Genomic DNA, 19,607 nt, shown 5'->3' with positions numbered 1-19,607 from the left:
AGTAAATTTTTCCGACGATCACATCCTTTAAATGATACCTTGGGGGGAAACATATACCTCATTTATAAAATAAGTTTAAACAAACAAAAATGTGAAATATGTCCTAAAGGCTTTAGTGTAACAAAGAATACTGTTTCGGGCCAAAGAGATTTTGGTTGAGTAAGGATGATAATCAAAGAACTCATCCAACAAATAAACTTTAAAGAAATATGGGACTGCAACAACAGCACAGAGGGTAAGGCATTTGGCTTGCATGTGGCTGACCCAGGTTCAATCCCTGCAACCCTTATGGTCCCCAGAGCAAAAGAAATAATTCCTTAGTGCAGAGCCAGGAGTAATTCCTGAGCAATGCCCTAATGTGGGAGGGAGGGAGGGAGGGAGGGAGGGAGGGAGGGAGGGAGGGAGGGAGGGAGGGAGGGAGGAGGGAGGGAGGGAAGGAAGGAAGGAAGGAAGGAAGGAAGGAAGGAAGGAAGGAAGGAAGGAAGGAAGGAAGGAAGGAAGGAAGGAAGGAAGGAAGGAAGGAAGGAAGGAAGGAAGGAGAAAATAGTGGAGGGTTGCCCTTTAAATGGGCTTGATATGCAGGAGACCAGGGTTAACGGTCTCTACTGCATTGCACCCTTAGCACCACTGCAGCGGCCCCAAAGCACCTTGCCAGGAGCAACTTGAGTACCACCACCCCCACCAAAATAAAATTCTTCTCCCAAGGCAGAAAACCCTACTAAGAGCTAAAAGAGTCAAAAAGCAAAGGGGTTAAAGGCAGCTGCCTTGAACACAGCCAATCCCAATTCAAATTCTGGCACTGCATATGGTCCCCCTGAGCACTATCAGGAGTAAGCCCTGAGCACACCCCAACCCCAAAGTGAAGAGTCAAGCTACCAATGTACTGTGTTTTGATGCCCCAAATTTTTTAAATCTTGTTTGGATACTAATTTGAAAAAAAAAAAAAAATGTGAGGAAACCAAGATATGAGTGAATTTGGGAAATAAAATACCACCAGATATGCGAAAACTCTTTATTAAGGAATTACGGTTTTCCTACTTGTTTTTGGGTCACACCTCAGTTTGAACCCTGGTATCCCATATGGTTCCCTGAGCACTGCTGGGTGTGGCCCCAAAGCAAACTATACACACACACTTCTCTTCCCCTTGGGAAGAAATACAAGAGGATATTAACTGGTTATTTTTACTTTCTATGACTTTTCTACATCATCGTGGCACTGTGATCCTGTTGTTCATCGATTTGCTCGAGCAGGCACCAATAACATCTCCATTGTGAGACTTGTTACTGTTTTTGGCATATCGAATACGCCACGGGTAGCTTGCAGGCTCTGCCGTGCGGCTATATCATCGTAAACTTATGTAATCAGCAAAATGTATTTTCATTTAAGGGCTAAATAAGCAAAAGTAATGTCAGGCTAGTAAGAAAAATTGCTATATACTAAGGGCTAATCTGCCTCCTAAAATGATAAGAACCTCTACAAAAAACAGTCAATCAGAGACGTAACAGTAAATGAGTATTAAAAATGCCTGGCACTGAGATGAAAGTGGGACCATCTCCTAGTTTCTTCAGCTCAGACATTCTGCTGTTCTGTTGACATTCATGTCAATTTTATCCTTACTTAGATTTATGAAGTACTCTGAAAGGTACTTACTTTGATTTATTATATTCAAATTCTATGTGTAGACAATCTTCAATGCCCACTTCCATCTTAATAGAGTTGTTAACATCAGGATAGGTGGCAAGCTGATGAACAATAAGATCATATTCTTTTACCAAGTCTGTAAGTCTCCTTACTATTGTCACTTTAAGAAAATACCTACAAAGTCAATAGAGAAGACAAATTAAATCTTGTATGATTAATTTCAGAGTTTTAAAAAAGCAAACACTTGGGGAAGAAATACTGAACAAGGGTTAAGGTACCACACAGTCCTCAGAACAGTAAATAAACAAATGAACTTTAACTGCAAGTCAGCTCAGTCCTTCGTGGTGGGCACTTCATGAAGGAATTCTTATCTACTTATCTGGGATACCATGGGTTGGAGAAGGGAGGAGAAAGGAGTTTGTATATGTTTTGTTGTTGTTCCTTTAGTTTTGTTTAGTGGTGCCAAGGATCAAACCAGGGCATCACCCATCTAAGGCACACACTCAACACTGAGTTATAGCTCCATCTCTGGTCCCAAAGGGTTGTTGTTTTTTAAACTGAACCACAGTGAGATGCACAAGGTCCTATTGGTTTGGTTCAGTCTAGAGGTCACACCCAGCTATGCTCAGGGATTACTCCTGGCTTCATTCTGCTCAGGGATCTTACCTGACAGTATTCTGTATATGGTAGTGGTGAGGGAGCAAACTGAAGTCAGCAGCATGCAAGCCTTACCTTCTCTCCTATCTCTCCAGCCCTCCAGAGTTGTGACTTGTTTGTTTTTGGGTCCTACCCAGCAGTGCTCTGAGCTACTCCTCAGCTCACTGCACTACCTCTTTGACCCTGGAGTTCTAAATTTTAAATAAACGCCCTAATCAGGAAAAAAGTATAAAGTTTAGTATTTAAGAATTATGTTTGAGGGCTGGACAAAGTATAGAGGGTAGGGCACCTCCCTTGCATGCGGCCGACCCAGGGCCGACCCAGAAACAAATGGATAAGAAGGTAATTCCACTGATAAAACAATCGAAGTACCTAAGTAACAATTCAGGGAAGCTTCTGACTAGAACTTTTCACACTGGGGTTGTCTAAACCACTGATAAAAATCTCTTACTATCCCAGATCAGCATTTAGCCAGACAAAATATTCGACAGTTTTTTAAAAAAAACCTTAAGTCTTACAAGTTAGAATTAGAATTAGGTGGTTAATTAGAGATTCCACAGTAGCCAATGCCTTCTGGTTTTGACACTCTTTAGGTTTCTAAGAATCACATACCTCAAACGAACATTAGCGCCGATGTAGGATTCATATGGTTTTTCAACTTGCATAAATTCAAAATCATAACTTCTGCTCTGAGTCAGTTCTCCTGGTAAGGCTAGCTCTTTCACTAGGTTTACAAATTCATGAGTATTACTCTTGTCATTGAAAAGCTCTAAAAAAATAAAAAAGAATTTTAAAGCAAAAATTATTTACCCATTTCACTAAAACCCAAACATTTATCTCCAAAGTTAACTTTACCAAAATAATTAGTTGTTTCTTCTTTAATATAATAGTTATGATCTGAATGTCATTTTTCTTCTCACTGTTAAGATTCATAGGTATACACAAAAATTTTTAAGTGACACAAGTACAATGAAACCTGCTTTACTGCAAAAAATTTTATTCCTTTAATGTATGTAGTCTGCCCAATATGACACTAACTCAACAAATACAATTCCAGCAATTCTTTAAAATTCCTCCCCTTAAAACAGAAAACATTGTGTTGGCTTGTTTTGTTTGATTAGACAAGTATATCACCTTACTAAAGCATTTTGCTGGGTGAGAGATGCAGTTCTGTGGAAAGTACTACTGCTATATCTCAAATATGTAAGGCACACGTTACACACACACATGCACCATACCCACACATACACCCAGCACATCTCCACAAAGACACACTCACAAAGACATCATGTTATATACTATAGTTAGGCAAGAGCCCTTATAAAGATATAATACACAAGAGGTTAAAACCAACCATCAGTTGATCACTATAAATTGCCCAAGTATAATCTCATTTACAATATATGAATGTCCAATAGTTTTAATTTTGATACTTTAAAAACGTAGTGTAGTAAAATGTAGAAAGCCAGAATTAAAACTTAGCTACACAGACAATATGATAAAGACCTATTCTCTTTTCTGAATCTGCAGTACCAAAAGAATTATACAGAAACTCTTGCAGAAAATCAAGAGCATGTCTAAAATGCATAAACAGAAATGACACAGCTAACCTAAGTCAAGAAGAAATTACCTTTCCTTTTCACACGGGATTTTCTGTTGATAAGCAAAGCTAGTTATAGGCACCCATTAGGTCAGGAAGACAAACGGTAGAAAGCAAAGGATGAAGGTGATACTGGTCATTGTGAGAAAGTAAAGAAGGATGAAAATGTAGGCAGGTGGAAAAGTAAATTTCAAAGCTGGTAGCTTATATAAACACCTCTCATTTTTAGTCATTAGGTTTAGTAACAAAGGCAGGTTAATAAAATATAACTAAAAGAAACATGATTTACTGTTTGTAAAATCTTTTTATACAGATCTTTTCTTGTCACAAAGCTAAGTTCTGATTCAATTATTTGTCAAATCCAAAGCTCTTCAAACTCAGTTATGAAGGAAGAAAAGTAAGACTATTTTGAAACTCACCAATTTGACCTACAAATTCAATTCTAATTCCTTGGTGCTCTAGCCTCTTTCCAGGTTGCTTAAAGGCTAGGTTTACCTGCCAAAACATGAAATTGTAAGAGATGTTAACAATTCTTTGAGTGGGTCTACTAGATTCCTTCCAAACGAATGTATTAAGTATTCATTTTTGAGACACGAAAGTTTAAGATACAACCACATACCTAGATGATAGATAATCTTATAGCACCATAGAGAGTATAACTCATTCAAAGACAATCACTAATGACCCTATGACTCATATATATACTTAAAACACTGACTTTTTGAGAAGGAATCCTTTTATATAGCTGGAGAAATATAATGACTGAATCAAAAAAGGGAAGGGGGTCAACTAGTTGAGTGTGTTTTCTAGTCAAATATTTAAATAATTTTACAGTTAATGTAAGGTAATCATTAATTTCAAGAAACAACCTAAAAGATCACTTCCAGTTTTTTGCAACCAAAAATTTATTTTAATTCCTAACCTTAAAATCAGCGTGTATTGTTCTGAGGCATACTGCTAGTCTCCTAAAAGGAGAATATCTAAAGATTTACATTTTGAATACGATTTATCTTTTTAATTATATTTTTCAATAAAAATCCTAAACTCAAAATTCCTTAGCTCTAATCTGATTAAATTTATTTTATAAGTTTTATTTAACAAAATATGAAACGCACATAAAATAAGAATCTAAAATTTTTAAGGATTAGCTAAAATTAAAAACACATTTCCAGGTTTATTTTTTACTATAAAAATAACTGATGATGTACTAAGAGCTTTTCTTCCAAACAATGTTTCTCAAAAGATAACAGAAATCAAGAACTGATTAAAAAAAATCTATTAACTTATATTTGCAACTATATATTCATTCTTCTTCCACATCCATTATCTAGGATGAGTTTGTTACTTGTTTTCAAAATTAATCTTAAAAAAAGTAAATAAATAGTGGTACATCATAAGATGAAATATTAAAGTTTAAAAATAAGTGTCAAAGAATTTTTAATGATGTGGAAATATGTGAATGATGTTACATGACAGAAGCATGATCAAATTTATATACAAATACAATATCAACTATATTTTTAAAACTATTTTTAAGACAAGAAAATTCCTTTTTTGTTGTTTTAAGTCATAACCAGTGGTATTCAAGGACTACTCCTGGCTAGTTGCTTGGCGGAGGGGAAGGGAATCACAATCCTGGAGGTATTTGGAGGACCGTGTAGTTCTGGAGCTCAAACTGTGGCATCTCAGATGCAAAGAATGCACTCAAGCCCTCTGAGTCATGTCCCCATCCCCAGAGGGAAAACACCTCTTTAACAGCAGTTAATTCTAGGAATGTATGATTTGGGGTCATTCTGTTTACTCCTCTGCAGTTTTCAAGTTTTTGTTTTCCTTTTTCTATAGTAGGCAAATAATACTATTAAAATTAGATGGTAGACATTGGTGGAGGGACGGGCTCTTAAACATTGCACGAGGAAAAAACAAGCACGAAAACGTGTGAATCGTAACTTTACCCTCACTGTGACTAATTAAAAAAAAATAAATTTAAAAAAATTTACTACTAATAAAATATGTCCTATGAAAATTTTAAATAAATAAATAAAATAAAATAAAATTAGATGGTAAATTTTACATTGGAATCACACAAAACAACCTGCAGCTGTTTCATAAGCCAGGCAGGAGTCAAGAGTTATTTTTTATACAAATAAAGCATAACTTAAAAAATATACTTTTAAAAATGTCTATTTGGTATCCATTTTTAGAATGCCTCTGAATCATGAGAGTGAAGGTGAGGTTTTTCTCAGGGTTTCCACCACCAGAGACATCAGTCTGTATGTTAGTTTAAATTTTTAGTTCTTTGTATGTGTGGAGGGGGAAGGGGGGGAGCCACACCTGGCAGTGCCCAGAAATTACTCTTTGCTCTGTGCTCAAGGATCACTTCTGGTAGTGCTCAGGGGACCATATGTGGTGCCAGAAACTGAACCCAGGTCAGCTGTGTGCAAGACAAGGCAAGAGTTTTACCCCAAGCAGAATCTTTTGGGTCACACCCAGTGATACTCAGGCATTACTCCTGGTGGTGCTCCGGGGATCATATGGGATGCCGAGGATCATATGGGATACCTGGGTCGGCTGCATGCAGGCAAACACCCTACCTATTATACTATCGCTCCAGCCCCAAATTTACAGTTCTTAAAAAAAATTTTTTTTCAGGGCTGGAGCAATAGCACAGCGGGTAGGGCGTTTGCCTTGCACGCGGCCGACCCGGGTTCAATTCCCAGCATCCCATATGGTCCCCTGAGCACCGCCAGGGGTAATTCCTGAGTGCAGAGCCAGGAGTAAGCCCTGTGCATCGCCGGGTATGACCCAAAAAGCAAAAAAATTTAAAAATAAATATTTTTTTTCTGAGGGGCTAGAGCAACAGTACAGTGGGTAAGGCTCTTGTCTTGCATATGGTCAACTCAGGTTTGATCCTTGGTACCCCATGTGGTACCAAGAGTCTACCAGGAGTGATTACTGAGTGCAGAACTAGGTAGGAGCAAGCCCTGAGCACCACTCAGGGGGGAGGAAGAGAGGGAGGGAGGGAGGGACGGGGGGAGAGAGAGAGAGAGAGAGAGAGAGAGAGAGAGAGAGAGAGAGAGAGAGACAGAAAGAGAGAGAGGGAGGGAGGGAGATAGAGAGAAAGAGAAAGAGAGAGAGAGAGAGAAGGAACATGTGTGTGGCGTGAACAGGGCCAGGTTTTCTCCTCACCACCACATGGCATCATCAAGTGCAACCTGATGGTTCTCAGAATTGCTGGAGAGTCCACACTCACCCAGCCCCAAATCTCACAGGCAGCCATTAATTTTAACTTTGAAAACTTCAGAAGAACCAGAGAAATAGCTCAATAGGCACATGATTTGCAGCAGGAGAACCAGGTTCCACTCCACAGTACCACATGGTCCTCTAAGCATTGCTGGGAGTAGCCCCCAAGCAACACACTTGAAACTAAAAAGGAGGAAACTATTTGCAACAAACACATCCAATAGAATAAAGAAAGGAAAAGGACAAAGAGACAAGATATCAGGAAAGAGGAAACACAGAAAGCAGGAGATTCAAACTTTAGAATGTGCCTGTCAAGGAGGCAAGCATGTGTGAGTGTGTGTGTATGCATGTATGTGTTTGTATGTGTGTGTAAGTGTGCATGCGTGTGCATGCGTGTGCACGCACATGGGGGGCAAGTTGACACTGGCAGTGGGGTTGATGCTGGAACACTGCACGCATAAAACTCAACTATGAATAAGTTTGTAAACCATGGTACCTTAAAAAAAACCACATCTGATAAGGGACTGTTCTTTAGAATATACAAAAAACCTCAAATCTCAACAAGAAGAAACCACTCCATTAAAAATTAGAGAAAATGAGCTTGAGAGTCAGTAGTATAGCAGTCAGGGCACTTGCTTTGCATGTGGCAGACCCAGGTTCAATGCCCAATATCCAATGTGATCCCCTAAGCCCTGCTAGGAGTGATCCCTGAGTACAGAGCCAGGAGTAAGCCCTGAGCACCGACAGTTGTGGCCCCCAAAACATAACAAAAGAACAGAAAAGAAATCAAATAATTATTTAGTAAGGGTCTATTATATATCTACCATTAGAATATATTTTATGAACGTATAAAACAACTCTGACAACTCTGATCTGAAAAAGCTGATAACCTAGCAAAGAGATATTTACTTTCTTCTCAGATCTATGAATAACTAAGATATCAGCAAATTCAATCTTTCCCCACACCACCACCATATTAGCAAATCTTCCAAAGACCAATCACTCCTTTCTTTACTCTTCTTTCATTTGACATGTTTAGCTTTTTGTTTATTGTCTCCTCTTTTAGGTCTATTCTCCCATTGTTTTTGGTTTTGTTCTGCTTGGGGACTACAGCTGGTGGAGCTCAGGTTTTACTTGTGGTTCTGTGGTCAGGATCAATCCTGGCAGTACTTGGGGGACTCTATGGGGTTCCAGGGAATGAACCCAGGTTGGCCTTGTGCAAGGCAAGCACCTTACCCACTCTATAATTATATCACTAGTTCCCGCTTTCCATCTTGTAAAGGAAAAGTACCAGGACAGCTGAAAATCAAAAAAGCATTTCTTATACAACATGCCAAGATAGCAAGAGAAGGACCAGAAAAGACATTATTCTAGCAAAGGACAACAGTAGACAACACAGTAAAATAACTGATAAACCTAAATTTAACTTATCACAGTAAAATGGCTAATAAATTTATCTAGTAAAAACAATAAAAAGTTAATTTTAAGAATTAACATCCTGTGGCTAGGCAGTATAGGAGGGGATAACGTTATTGCCTTGCATGCTTCAACGCCATCAGAGTCATTCTTGACACCAGGAATAGCCCCTGAGCACTATCAAGTATATATATTCTAACACCAACCCCAAAAGGTAACATCCTTTATGCTAAACAAAATAGCAAAGATTAAAACATAATCATAAGAGGGGGCTGGAGCAATAGCACAGCGGGTAGGGCGTTTGCCTTGCACGCGGCCGACCCGGGTTCGATTCCCAGCATCCCATATGGTCCCCTGAGCACTGCCAGGAGTACATGAGTAATTCCTGAGTGTACAGCCAGGAGTAACCCCTGTGCATCGCCAGGTGTGACGCCCCCCCAAAAAAAAAAGCAAAAAAGAAAAAATAAATAATCATAAGGGATCAGAGTTCAATCCCTGGCATCCCTTATGGTCCCCAGAGCAATGCCAGGAGTTATTCCTTTTTTTTTTTGGTCTTTTTGGGTCAAACCTGGCGATGCTAAGGGGCTACTCCTGGCTCTGCACTAAGAATTACTCCTGGCCATGTCAGAAGATCACCTGGGATGCCAGGGGTCAAACCCGGTTCAGCTGTGTGCAAGGCAAACTCCCTACCCACTATACTATCACTCCAGCTCCCAGGAGTAAATTCCTGAGTGCAGAGCCAGGAGGAACCCCTGAGCATCACTGGTGTCACCCAAAAAGAAAAATAAATCCTATAGTCATAATATTGAATGCTACATAAACACAAAATTTCCAGACTAATATGTATTAATATGCTTCAAAGGTTTTTATCTTTTGGTCCAAAAACTGACTTCCAAAAACTCTAAGAAACAGTGTTATCTACCCTACAGAAATTTGGAGAAAATTGTATATGTTGATAAAATTACAATGTTAATACTACAGGCCATCTGAAAAACAAGCTAAATATTCAATAGGGAAAGGGCATGATTAATATACTACATACATACAAATTAATGCAAAGAGAGTATAAATAAACCCATCTGGGTCCAGAGATATAGTAGGAGTGAAGGCACTTGCCTTGTATGCAGCCAACAGTGGTTTGATCCCTGGCACTTTATATGTTTCCCCAAGTTTTATCAGGTGTGACCTGAGCTCAGAGCATCAGGAATAGTCTCTGAGCACCACCAGGTGTGTCCCAACACCCCTACCTCCCGCAATAAATAAAACTTGCTTGCTAACTTGTTTTATCCCTTAGCCCCTCCAATACAGCCATTTAAAACATAAAAAGAAACTTTCAAAAGTTATACTTGAGAAGTACTCTCATAGTTAAAAAAGAAATTTTGAATGGTTCACAGTGCTGCCGGAGACTGAAACTAAGCACATGCACAGTCACAAATTCATAAAGCTTTACATGCAATTTTGTACCCTGCTCTCAAAACCCTTTGTAGATTAACACTATTATACTCTAATAAATCAAGAATTTTAGCTGAAATTTAAAAAAAAAGTTCAATTTCATAAGATCATTTAAATATGGAAGCAGCATAGATCATTTTGATGACCAATTATAATATCTGACAACTAGATAATTCTCCACAACCCCACCATAAACAAAAACACTTACCTTTCCTGAAACAGATTCCCCATCATAAAAAAGATAGTGTTTTTCCACTTTTCCATCTTCGGTTTTCATTTCTGCCATTTTCCTGGTCTCCCCATCATTAAGGACAACATCAATCTCACAAATGGGACCAAAGAAACCTCCAAGAAAACTCTAAAAAGGAAAATGATCACAATCGTGTTTCAATGGTTACTACATTTCCTAAAATTTATTTTTTAAACAGCCTGCAAATCTATAAGTTCTAAGAAGTTACAACAAATTCTCTTATCAAACCCCAATTTAGTAAAACATGTATATAGTTTTACTATAGCTACATATAGCTAATACTGTATTGGCCACAAAAAAATTTAAGCCGAAGTACATGGTGGTTCAGTGGTGCAGCACCTGCCTTATATGTTCAAAACCACAAGTTTTTCCCCTTCATCACTGAAGATGATGAAAGGCATCACCACTGCCCTTCATTATCTAGTGAGAACACCAAAATGCTGTTGGTGCAGGTCCCAGCCCTGAAAGAAGAACATTAAAAGTGTGTGAGCTCAGTAATGAAGTGCATGAGTTCCAAACACTGCAGCAGCAACAATAAAAGGGAGAAAATACTTTTTAAACATTTTTTAAAGAGAATAAATTCAGGTTGTACATTTCACGATTTAAAAAAAATGGGGGGGGGGGTCGCTGAGGAGGCAAAAATCACCTGGCTTTCAGGTCTGAGTCCACAAGTTTGATCCCTGGTGCCAGCACAAGTGCTGGCTGTGGCCAAGGTGCATTTGCTATGTGGGATTCCTGGTGCCCTAGCAGAGGCAAGGCCCCTCAGCTAGATATGTATGAGCACCACAACAAAAGTACTTGACACCTCTGAAGAGCACCTTAATTAAATATAAGCTCCAATGCCAGAATGTGTGACCCTAGTGAGTACTATAACCAAGTATGTGAGTGATCCAAGTCACTGCAGTTACAGCAACAATAGAGGGAAGGGGAAAGCTCTCCTATCCCACCCCACCAAAAAACAAACAAAAAACTATACAAATTTAAACATACCATTTCAATCATTTCCTAGAAATCTACTTTGTCCAACTGCATGTGGCCAACCTGGGTTCAACCACAAGTATCCCATGTGGTCCCCGTGCCAGGAATGATTTGTAAGCACAGTCCCAAGAGTAAGGTTTGTGCATAGCTGAGTGTGGGCCAAAAACAAAAAAATCAAACCCAAATATCCAAGAAGAGAAACTTAAATTTTACTCTATATTATACAATGGCAGGGCTGAAACGATAGCACAGTGGGTAGGGCGTTTGCCTTGCATGCGGCCGACCCAGATTCAATTCCTCCATCCCTCTCGAAGAGCCCAGCAAGCTACCGAGAGTATCCCGCTCGCATGGCACAGCCTGGCAAGCTACCCGTGGCGTATTCAATACGCCAAAAACAATAACAAGTCTCTAAATGGAGACGTTACTGGTGCCCCATCGAGCAAATCGATGAACAACGACATGACAGTGCTACAGTTCTACATTATACAATGGACAATGGAATAAGGCACAACTATCTACAAGGGTGAATCTTGCATATATAATGTTAAGTGAAAAAGGGCATATATACCGTATAATTTCATTTATTAAAAATAAGGACTGGAGCGACAGTACAGCAGGTGGGGCAGTACAGTAATAATACATAGGGTAGGCCTTGCATGTGGCTGAACCCAAGCATCACCAGGAGTAATTTCTGAGTGCAGAGCCAGTAGTAACACCCGGGTGCTGGGAGTGGCCATCACTGGGTGTGGCCCTAAAACAACAATATTATATAGTGTTAATATGGTAATCATAAGTCAGGGAAATGGTGGAAGAAAGCACAAAGGATGCTCTGGGTGCTACTGTTTATGGATGCTAATGCTTAACTCTGTGTTTGATATAATCACATTATAGAAAGTTAAACTGGGGACAGAATGATAGTATAGCGGGCAGGGCACTTGCCTTGCACACAGTCAACCTGAGTTTGATTTCTGGCACCCCATATGGCCCCCTGTGTCCACAGAGCCAGGAGTAAGTCCTGTTCACCAAAGGGTATGACCCAAAACAAAACAAAGTTAAGCTATATACTTATTTACAGGTGTAACCAACTTACAGAAAGTTAAGCTGTATATTTATAGGCTTTCCTATAGCTAATGTTTATTTCACTTAAATGTTATTTTACACACACACACACATACACACAAAATTCCCTAATATAGACCATATACATCTGACTCCAGCCATCTCTCCAGCCATGCCAGCTCAAATCACTTAAGTTCATGAAATTTCATGTCCCAGACTTTAATCTTTGCATCTCAGTTTGATTCATCTCCATAAAGAGTTGTTTTCCAACTTCCTAATCAAAACTGAACTTCTCTAAATTCACTAAATTAGGTCCCACAATACTAAGCAGAGTTTTACTTCATTTTTATTGTAATTTTAGTGCTCACTTGCATGACTTCCCAGAAGAACTGTCAACTCCCTGAAAACACCTAATCCTTTGTTCACCACTGAAAAGTCAGTGGCTAAGGGCAGCATGCAGCAATTAGCAGAGGTTTTCAAATACCTCTTAAACATTTATTTGCATTAAATCTCATATTTTCCTAATAATAAAAATATATCAGGAAATAACAGACATACAAATGAGTTAATATCTCAAATGTCTGATAAGATGAGCCCTCCAGTAGAAAACTAGTATTGGTGCAATAAGTGGTCTAGAACCTAGCTAGCTTCTTCAAACTGTGGGTGGTGACCCTATATGGGGTTACTTAACTGAAAACGCTGGGGGGTGGGGGAGTGGTCTTGAGAAATTTGGCAAGAAAGGTTTCTGAACACATGACTACCACAGATTCTAAATCAACTGTGTAATGAATTCAAGGAGTTTCTGGCAGTGCTCATCTGTATTTTTTTGTTTTTGTTTTGGGGTTTTTCTTTTTTTTTTGGCTTTTGGGGTCACACAAGGCGATGCTCAGGGACTACTCCTGGCTCTGCACTCAAGAATCACTCCTGGCAGTGCTGGGGGACCATATGGGATGTCGGAGATTGAACTTGGGTCGGCTGCATGTAAGGCAAATGCCCTACCCAATGTATGTCACTCCGGCCTCAAGTGCTCATCCATGTTGTATGTCTCGGAAAGGGATGGCAAGTGGGAAAAGATGAAGTACCGGTGCAGAGCTAAGAACTTACTTATGAAGTCTGGTCTACCCTCAGAAGGCAGAATAACAGGAAATAAAAATCCTCTTACGACTACTGAGGTGACTGAGTGACTGAAAGACCAAGAGAGATTTTAGGGGGAGAGGGTGTGAGGGTGTGTGTGTGTCTGTGTCTGAAAGACCAGGAGAGATTTTAGCACTGTGTGTGTGTGTGTGTCTGAAAGACCAGGAGAGATTTTAGCAGGGGGGGAGGCACGCGCGCGCGCGCGCGTGTGTGTGTGTGTGTGTGTGTGCGCGCGCGCGTGCGTGCGTGCGTGCGTGCGTGTGTGTGTGTGTGTGTGTGTGTGTGTGTGTCTGAAAGACCAGGAGAGATTCTAGCGCTGTGTGTGTGTCTGAAAAGACCAAAAGAGATGTTAGAGCTGTGTGTGTGTGTGTGTGTGTGTGTGTGTGTGTGTGTGTGTACGTACACACCCTCAGGAAACCAGAGGTGTTTTCCTAAATTCTGAGCTTACTTTTTATTCATTCAACAAAGCCAATTAGAGGAATTACTTGACAGAACTGTCAAAGTAGTATACTCCAAAGATACAAAAAGCAGTCTTTTCTTTCTGACATTTCCAGTTTTCCAGGTAACCTTAGAATAACAAACTTAACATTAGTCAGAAAACTATTCTGAAATAAATTGAAAAACATCAGATAGGTCACACATGCAGTCCCTTCCTAATGAGCTCTTATATCCCAAATTATAAACTTAAAACTTGTTCAAATGGTAAATTTTCTCCAAAGGGCTACAGATATGAAAATGTAAAGCAACTCAAAATTCAGGAGCTGGGGGCCAGAGAGATAGTACAGTGGGTAGGGTACTAGCCTATCCCTGATACTCCATGTGGTAGGTACCCTAAGCTCACCTCGAGTGACTTCTAAGTGTAAAGCAAGGAGTAACCCCAAGCACTACCAACAAAAAAAAAAAGAAACAAAAAGATTCATGAGCTGATTTTTTTTTTTTCGATTTTTGGGTCACACCTGGCAATGCACAGGGGTTACTCCTGACTCTGCACTCAGGAATTACTCCTGGCAGTGCTCAGAGGACCATATGGGATGCTGGGAATCGAACCCCGGTTGGCCACGTGTAAGGCAAACGCCCTACCCGCTGTGCTATCACTCCAGCCCCTCATGAGCTGATGTTTATTACTATGTGCAATGCACTGAGACAGCAAAGAGGGGGCTCTTTTATGGGAGAAGCCTTCATGAAAGCCAGGGAGATGACAGCCTCATTTGAATCACAAAACAGAAACCAAAAAAAATTTATTTTCTCATTTCTACTTAATATTTTTCTGAGCTACTTCCAGGAAAACTGGGATTGCAAACTATAAAAATTATTTTTTTTTCTTTTTGGGTCACACCTGGCTATGCACAGGGGTTACTCCTGGCTCTGCACTCAGGAATCACTCCTGGCGGTGCTCAGGGGACCATATGGGATGCTGGGAATCGAACCCAGGTCAGCTGCGTGCAAGGCAAACGCCCTACCCGCTGTGCTATTGCTCCAGCCCCTAAAAATTATTTTTAATAACAGATAAAAGGAAACACTGTTATCTATCCCTGCCCCCCCAACACCCTCCTATATATATTAATACATGAACTTGGGATTGAAAAGCCAAGAGTTTTTTTTCTAAAATAATTAAAAAATTAATAAAAACAGTGGCCCTAGAAATAGTACTGGGGTTAAGGAACCTGTCTTGCATGCAACTCACCCTCCATCCCCTGCATCAAATATAGTCCGCAAAGCACCACCAGGAGTGATCCCAGATCAGAGGCAGTAGCCCCTGAGTACAGGCATGTGTGGCACTAAACCCACCTCCCCCAGACATACACAAGTAAACACATACATAAACTGCTTACTGTGTGCCAAGGCATTAGCTATAAAATATCTAGTATAGAACATGCATAACAATAATGGATTGAGTAATAAAGGAAAGTGCTTTAACAAGACTAGGCTAACCACACCATGAGAAGTAATCACTTGCTTAAAACCAATTTATACTAAGACACATCAAAAATCAACGTAGTGTTACTAACACCAACAGAAAACTGTGGCTGCCTTACACATAACAAATAGACAACAGAAAAAAAAAAATATATGGGAATGAAAAAAACTGTCTTGTTTACCTTCTGAAAGTTTAAAAAATATTGTCCACTCAAAGGCATGGCTTTTTAAGTTTTTATTTCAAGACACAGATTTTCTGGTTTTTGCTTGTTTAGGGGCCAGACCTGGCTGTGCTCTGGGCTTGCTTACTCCTGGCTCTTCCCTCAGGGAATACTCCCACTGGTGCTTTGTGCTAGAGGGACCATATGTGATGTTTGTGTAATTGAATTTGTGTCCGGGTTTGAACCCAGGTCAGCCACTGCACAAGGTTAAGTGCTTTATTCACTGTGCTCTCTCCCTGACCCCAAGATGTGCATTTTCTGTCATTTTAAGCAAAACGTTATTTCGGTTTTGTTATTAACAATCACATTAGGATACTTCTGATATAAAGGAGAAATAAAATACAGACTTAAGATGGTATGGAAGATAAAGAGGAAGAAAAGGAATAAAAACTCAAGGGGGGTTTTATTTTTATAAAACTGACAGTATAGAGTATAAGGTGCTTGCCTTATACCGGAAGACTGGGGTTCTATCCAGGGCATCCCATATGGTCCCCGGAGTCTGCCATGAATGACCCCTGAATGCAGAGCTACGATCAAGTATGGTGCGGCCCCAAAACAACAACAAAACTGAAAAGGGAGTTAGGATACATCTATGTAAATATTTCCTGAAATAACAGGAGGCAGTTTGAGATGTATTAAACATAAGACAACTACTAGTTTTTCTGGGAGAAAAAGAAAAGTATCTTTGAGCATTTAGTATGCGGTATTTTTCAGGGGCAATCCGAGACAAGATATAAGGTATCACTGTATCATTGTCATACCCGTTGCTCATCAGATTTGCTCGAGCGGGCATCAGTAACGTCTCCATTGTGAGACTTGTTACTGTTTTTGGCATACTGTTTTTGGCATACATGGGTAGCTTGCCAGGCTCTGCCGAGCAGGCGGGATACTCTTGGTAGCTTGCTGGGCTCTCCGAGAGGGAGGGAGGAATCGAATCCGGGTCAGCCACGTGCAAGGCAAATTCCCTACCTGCTGTGCTATCACTCCAGCCCTAGCTTATTTTGCAAGTGCTCTGCCAGATATACTATCTCCCTAGCCCCTAAGGTTAAACTCTTTGCTAGTCTTTAAAGGACTAGACTATATAGGTCATGACCAATAAAACTAGTTTTCCAATGGTGGCCTAGAGCTAGGTCAGTGACCGTAGGTTAAGATATTTCATATCATCTGTAAACTCCAAACTGAGCACTAATAACCATCTAGAAAAGTAACATGTGGATATATAGATAGACAAACTTCTTAGCACTCACTGGAGAAATTTCTCAATGTACAGTGGACGAAGAGAAATGCAACTTAGGAAAAGTGCAAAGGAGGCGCTCAAATTTTATTGTTTGCCCATATGAAACAGCAAATTTTCATTCATCTCTTACACTGGTGCCCATTTCATTGGTACAAAGCTTCCCAAGTTAGTTTATGCATGATGAGTAATCCGCAGACAAAAGTAAAATACTCTTGAATTATTATTCAAAATTTTAATAATTGAAGTATGGCGGCAATATAAGTTTTTAAAAAATGGAGGGAACTTAAAAGTTTGTTTGTTTTTTTTTTTTTTTTGCAAATTATATTTCAAGGGGGCTGGAGTGATAGCACAGCGGGTAGGGCGTTTGCCTTGCACGCGGCCGACCCGGGTTCAAATCCCAGCATCCCATATGGTCCCCTGAGCACCGCCAGGAGTAATTTCTGAGTGCAGAGCCAGGAGTAACCCCTGTGCATCGCCAGGTGTGACCCAAAAAGCAAAAAAAAATTGTATTTCAAGAAGCCTTCTCCAATTCCCAACTCGGCAAGTCCCCCAATACTTCCTTCTTAGAATTTACAACAGCCGTAATTTCCACATTAAACCAATTACAAAAATGTTTGCCTCCCTCTGGTTTGTAAACGACAGGAAGAGCCAGTTTCACTCTGCCTCTAGGCACAACGAAGAGTTTCATGAAATCAGAGGGAAAAAAAGAAAACTCCAAGTTTAAGGATGAACGAGCCTGCTCTGACTTAAAAAAGAAAAGAGCGTGATTTCTGACTTTAAGTTTTACTTATTCCAAGTTTCAAAAAATAAATGCAGCCGGGTCTCCTGGCCAAAGGCTCCTCTCCCCGCGCCGGAGGAGTTCGGGGAAAGCGGCGTCAGGGGCGACGGCGGCGGCTCCACGCCCGCCCTCCACGGGTCGACGAGCACGAACCGAAACGGGCCGGGCGTGGGACCCCGGGGAGACCCCGGGGGGACCCGGGGCGGGACCCCGGGCGGGCGTTCGCCTTCCCGGGCGCGTCCGCAGCCCGACCCGCCGAGTGGCCGCGAGCACGGCGTTTGGGGAGGGAAACGCGAGCTCAGGGTCCCCCCGAGGTGCGCCTCGTCCCTCCTGTCCACGCCACAAGTGTCCACGTCCGCCCCGAGGTGGGGTCGGGAGACCGCGGCCCGCCGCCGCCCCAGATCGGGGGACAGGAGCCCCACGCCGGCAGCAAGCGCGAACCAGGAGCTCGTGACCCGCCGCGGGCACGCGCGGCTGACCCGAGCAGAGGCGCGAGGGGCCGCGAGCGCGCCGCCGCCGCCGGTGCCAGGGCCTCGCGGGCGAGACCCGACCAGCCCTGAGGAGACCCGTGGAGACCTGGCGGAGGCGGCGCCGCGGCCCCGCGGGCCTACCCGGCTCCCCGCGCGGCCGCCCGCAGCCTCCGCCTCCGCCGCGCCCGCCAGCGCCGTTGTCCGCCCCGCCGCGCGTCCCGGGCCGAGGGCGGGCAGCGAGCGCGCGGACGCCGCGCACTCACCATGGTCAGCGCCGCCGCCGCCGCCGCCGCCGTCGCCGCCGCGTCCCCCCCACTTCACTCGGCTTCCCTCAGCAGAACTCCCGGCCGCGACTCCCTCCGCCCCGGCGCCCCGTCACGTGACCCCGGGCGGCCGGCCGCACGTGACCCGCCTCCCTTCCTCCCCGCCGCCGCTCGCCCCGCCCCCCGGGGGGAGAAGGCCGTTTGGAGGCGGAGCCTCGCCCTCCGCCAGCCTCCTCCTGCGCAGGGGGCGGGGCCACAGGGCGCCGCGGGGGGCGGGGTCTAGGGCTCTCCCGGGCTCCCTGGGTCACGTGACGGGCGGTGCGCCGAGGCTCGGCCACGCCCGTTTCCTCTTACTCCGGTAGAAATGCGCGAGCCTGGGAGAGGTGTACGGGTTAGGGACACTTTCCCGGGCAGTTGCTGAGGCAAGATTTGTTCTCTGAACTCAGCAATGAGTTCTTCTTGGGGCTAATAGTACAACTGGAGGGCGCTTGCCTTGTACACATGGTGGACCCAGGTCCGATCGGCGGCATCCCTTGAGGCCCCCACCCTGAGCCCCGGCTGGAGTGATGCCTGAGTGCGGGGACGAGGTCGGTCTTCTTTCTCAACCCAACTCCCTCTCCCTCTTGGGGCTGATGGTTTTGAGCACTTGGTATTCTTATCGCCTCTGATCTGTTCGGGACACCTGAGCTGTACAGGGACGCAGATCATCTGACACAGCCCTGCCATTGTCTCCAGTGATAACTTGCTGCAGGTTTGGCACTAACCACACCTTGATCGCTATGAAAATCACCAGATGAATGAAATCCCCTTTTAGGATTTCAAACGTACCTTGAACTTTACTGCCTTTAGTCTAGGTGATTCCGGCAGGGCCATAAAGCAAAGATGACAATTTAAAAGAGACTTCAAAAGAATCTCCACTGTAGAATTAAATTTGAAACTCTCAACAAAAAGATAGCAGAAACTCCACTAAGCAGTGTAATTCTAAACTTAAGTCAAAGAAGACACCTGTGTAAGTTCCAAACTACAACTCAAAAACAAAACATTAAATTGCCTAATTAAACATTAAGCAAAGGATTTCAACCGAGATTTCCGCAAATAGGAATCCGTTTGCAAATTAATTTGTATATGAATGTTCAACAAGCACAATGAGAAGATGGTCAACATCACTAATCATAGGAGTAATGCAAATCAAAATCATGACATATTGCTTCACACCCATTTGAATGATTATTACTAAGAACAAACAAACACGTAGACATAAGTAGGCAAGGCAGAGACCCAGAAACCGCTGTG

General features: G+C 42.2%; 1 protein-coding gene across 1 annotated transcript; it reads right to left on the bottom strand.

Moving 5' to 3' along the window:
- Nucleotide 1: 1 nt before the first annotated feature.
- On the bottom strand, nucleotides 2-18,463 carry VPS26A (VPS26 retromer complex component A; the record flags this gene model as incomplete). The annotated part of the gene is made up of 6 exons (XM_055139930.1): nucleotides 18,315-18,463; nucleotides 10,216-10,365; nucleotides 4,319-4,394; nucleotides 2,912-3,068; nucleotides 1,652-1,816; nucleotides 2-38 (listed from the first exon to the last, which is right to left on the bottom strand). Coding segments are annotated over exons 1-6 (588 nt in total), but the record flags the coding sequence as incomplete, so codon positions are not given.
- Nucleotides 18,464-19,607: the final 1,144 nt, after the last annotated feature.

This window comes from Sorex araneus, chromosome 5 (assembly GCF_027595985.1).
Source record: "Sorex araneus isolate mSorAra2 chromosome 5, mSorAra2.pri, whole genome shotgun sequence".
Classification (NCBI taxonomy): Eukaryota; Metazoa; Chordata; class Mammalia; order Eulipotyphla; family Soricidae; genus Sorex; species Sorex araneus.
The sequence above is the reverse complement of the archived record's forward strand: the minus strand, read 5'-3'. Positions and strand labels throughout refer to the sequence as shown.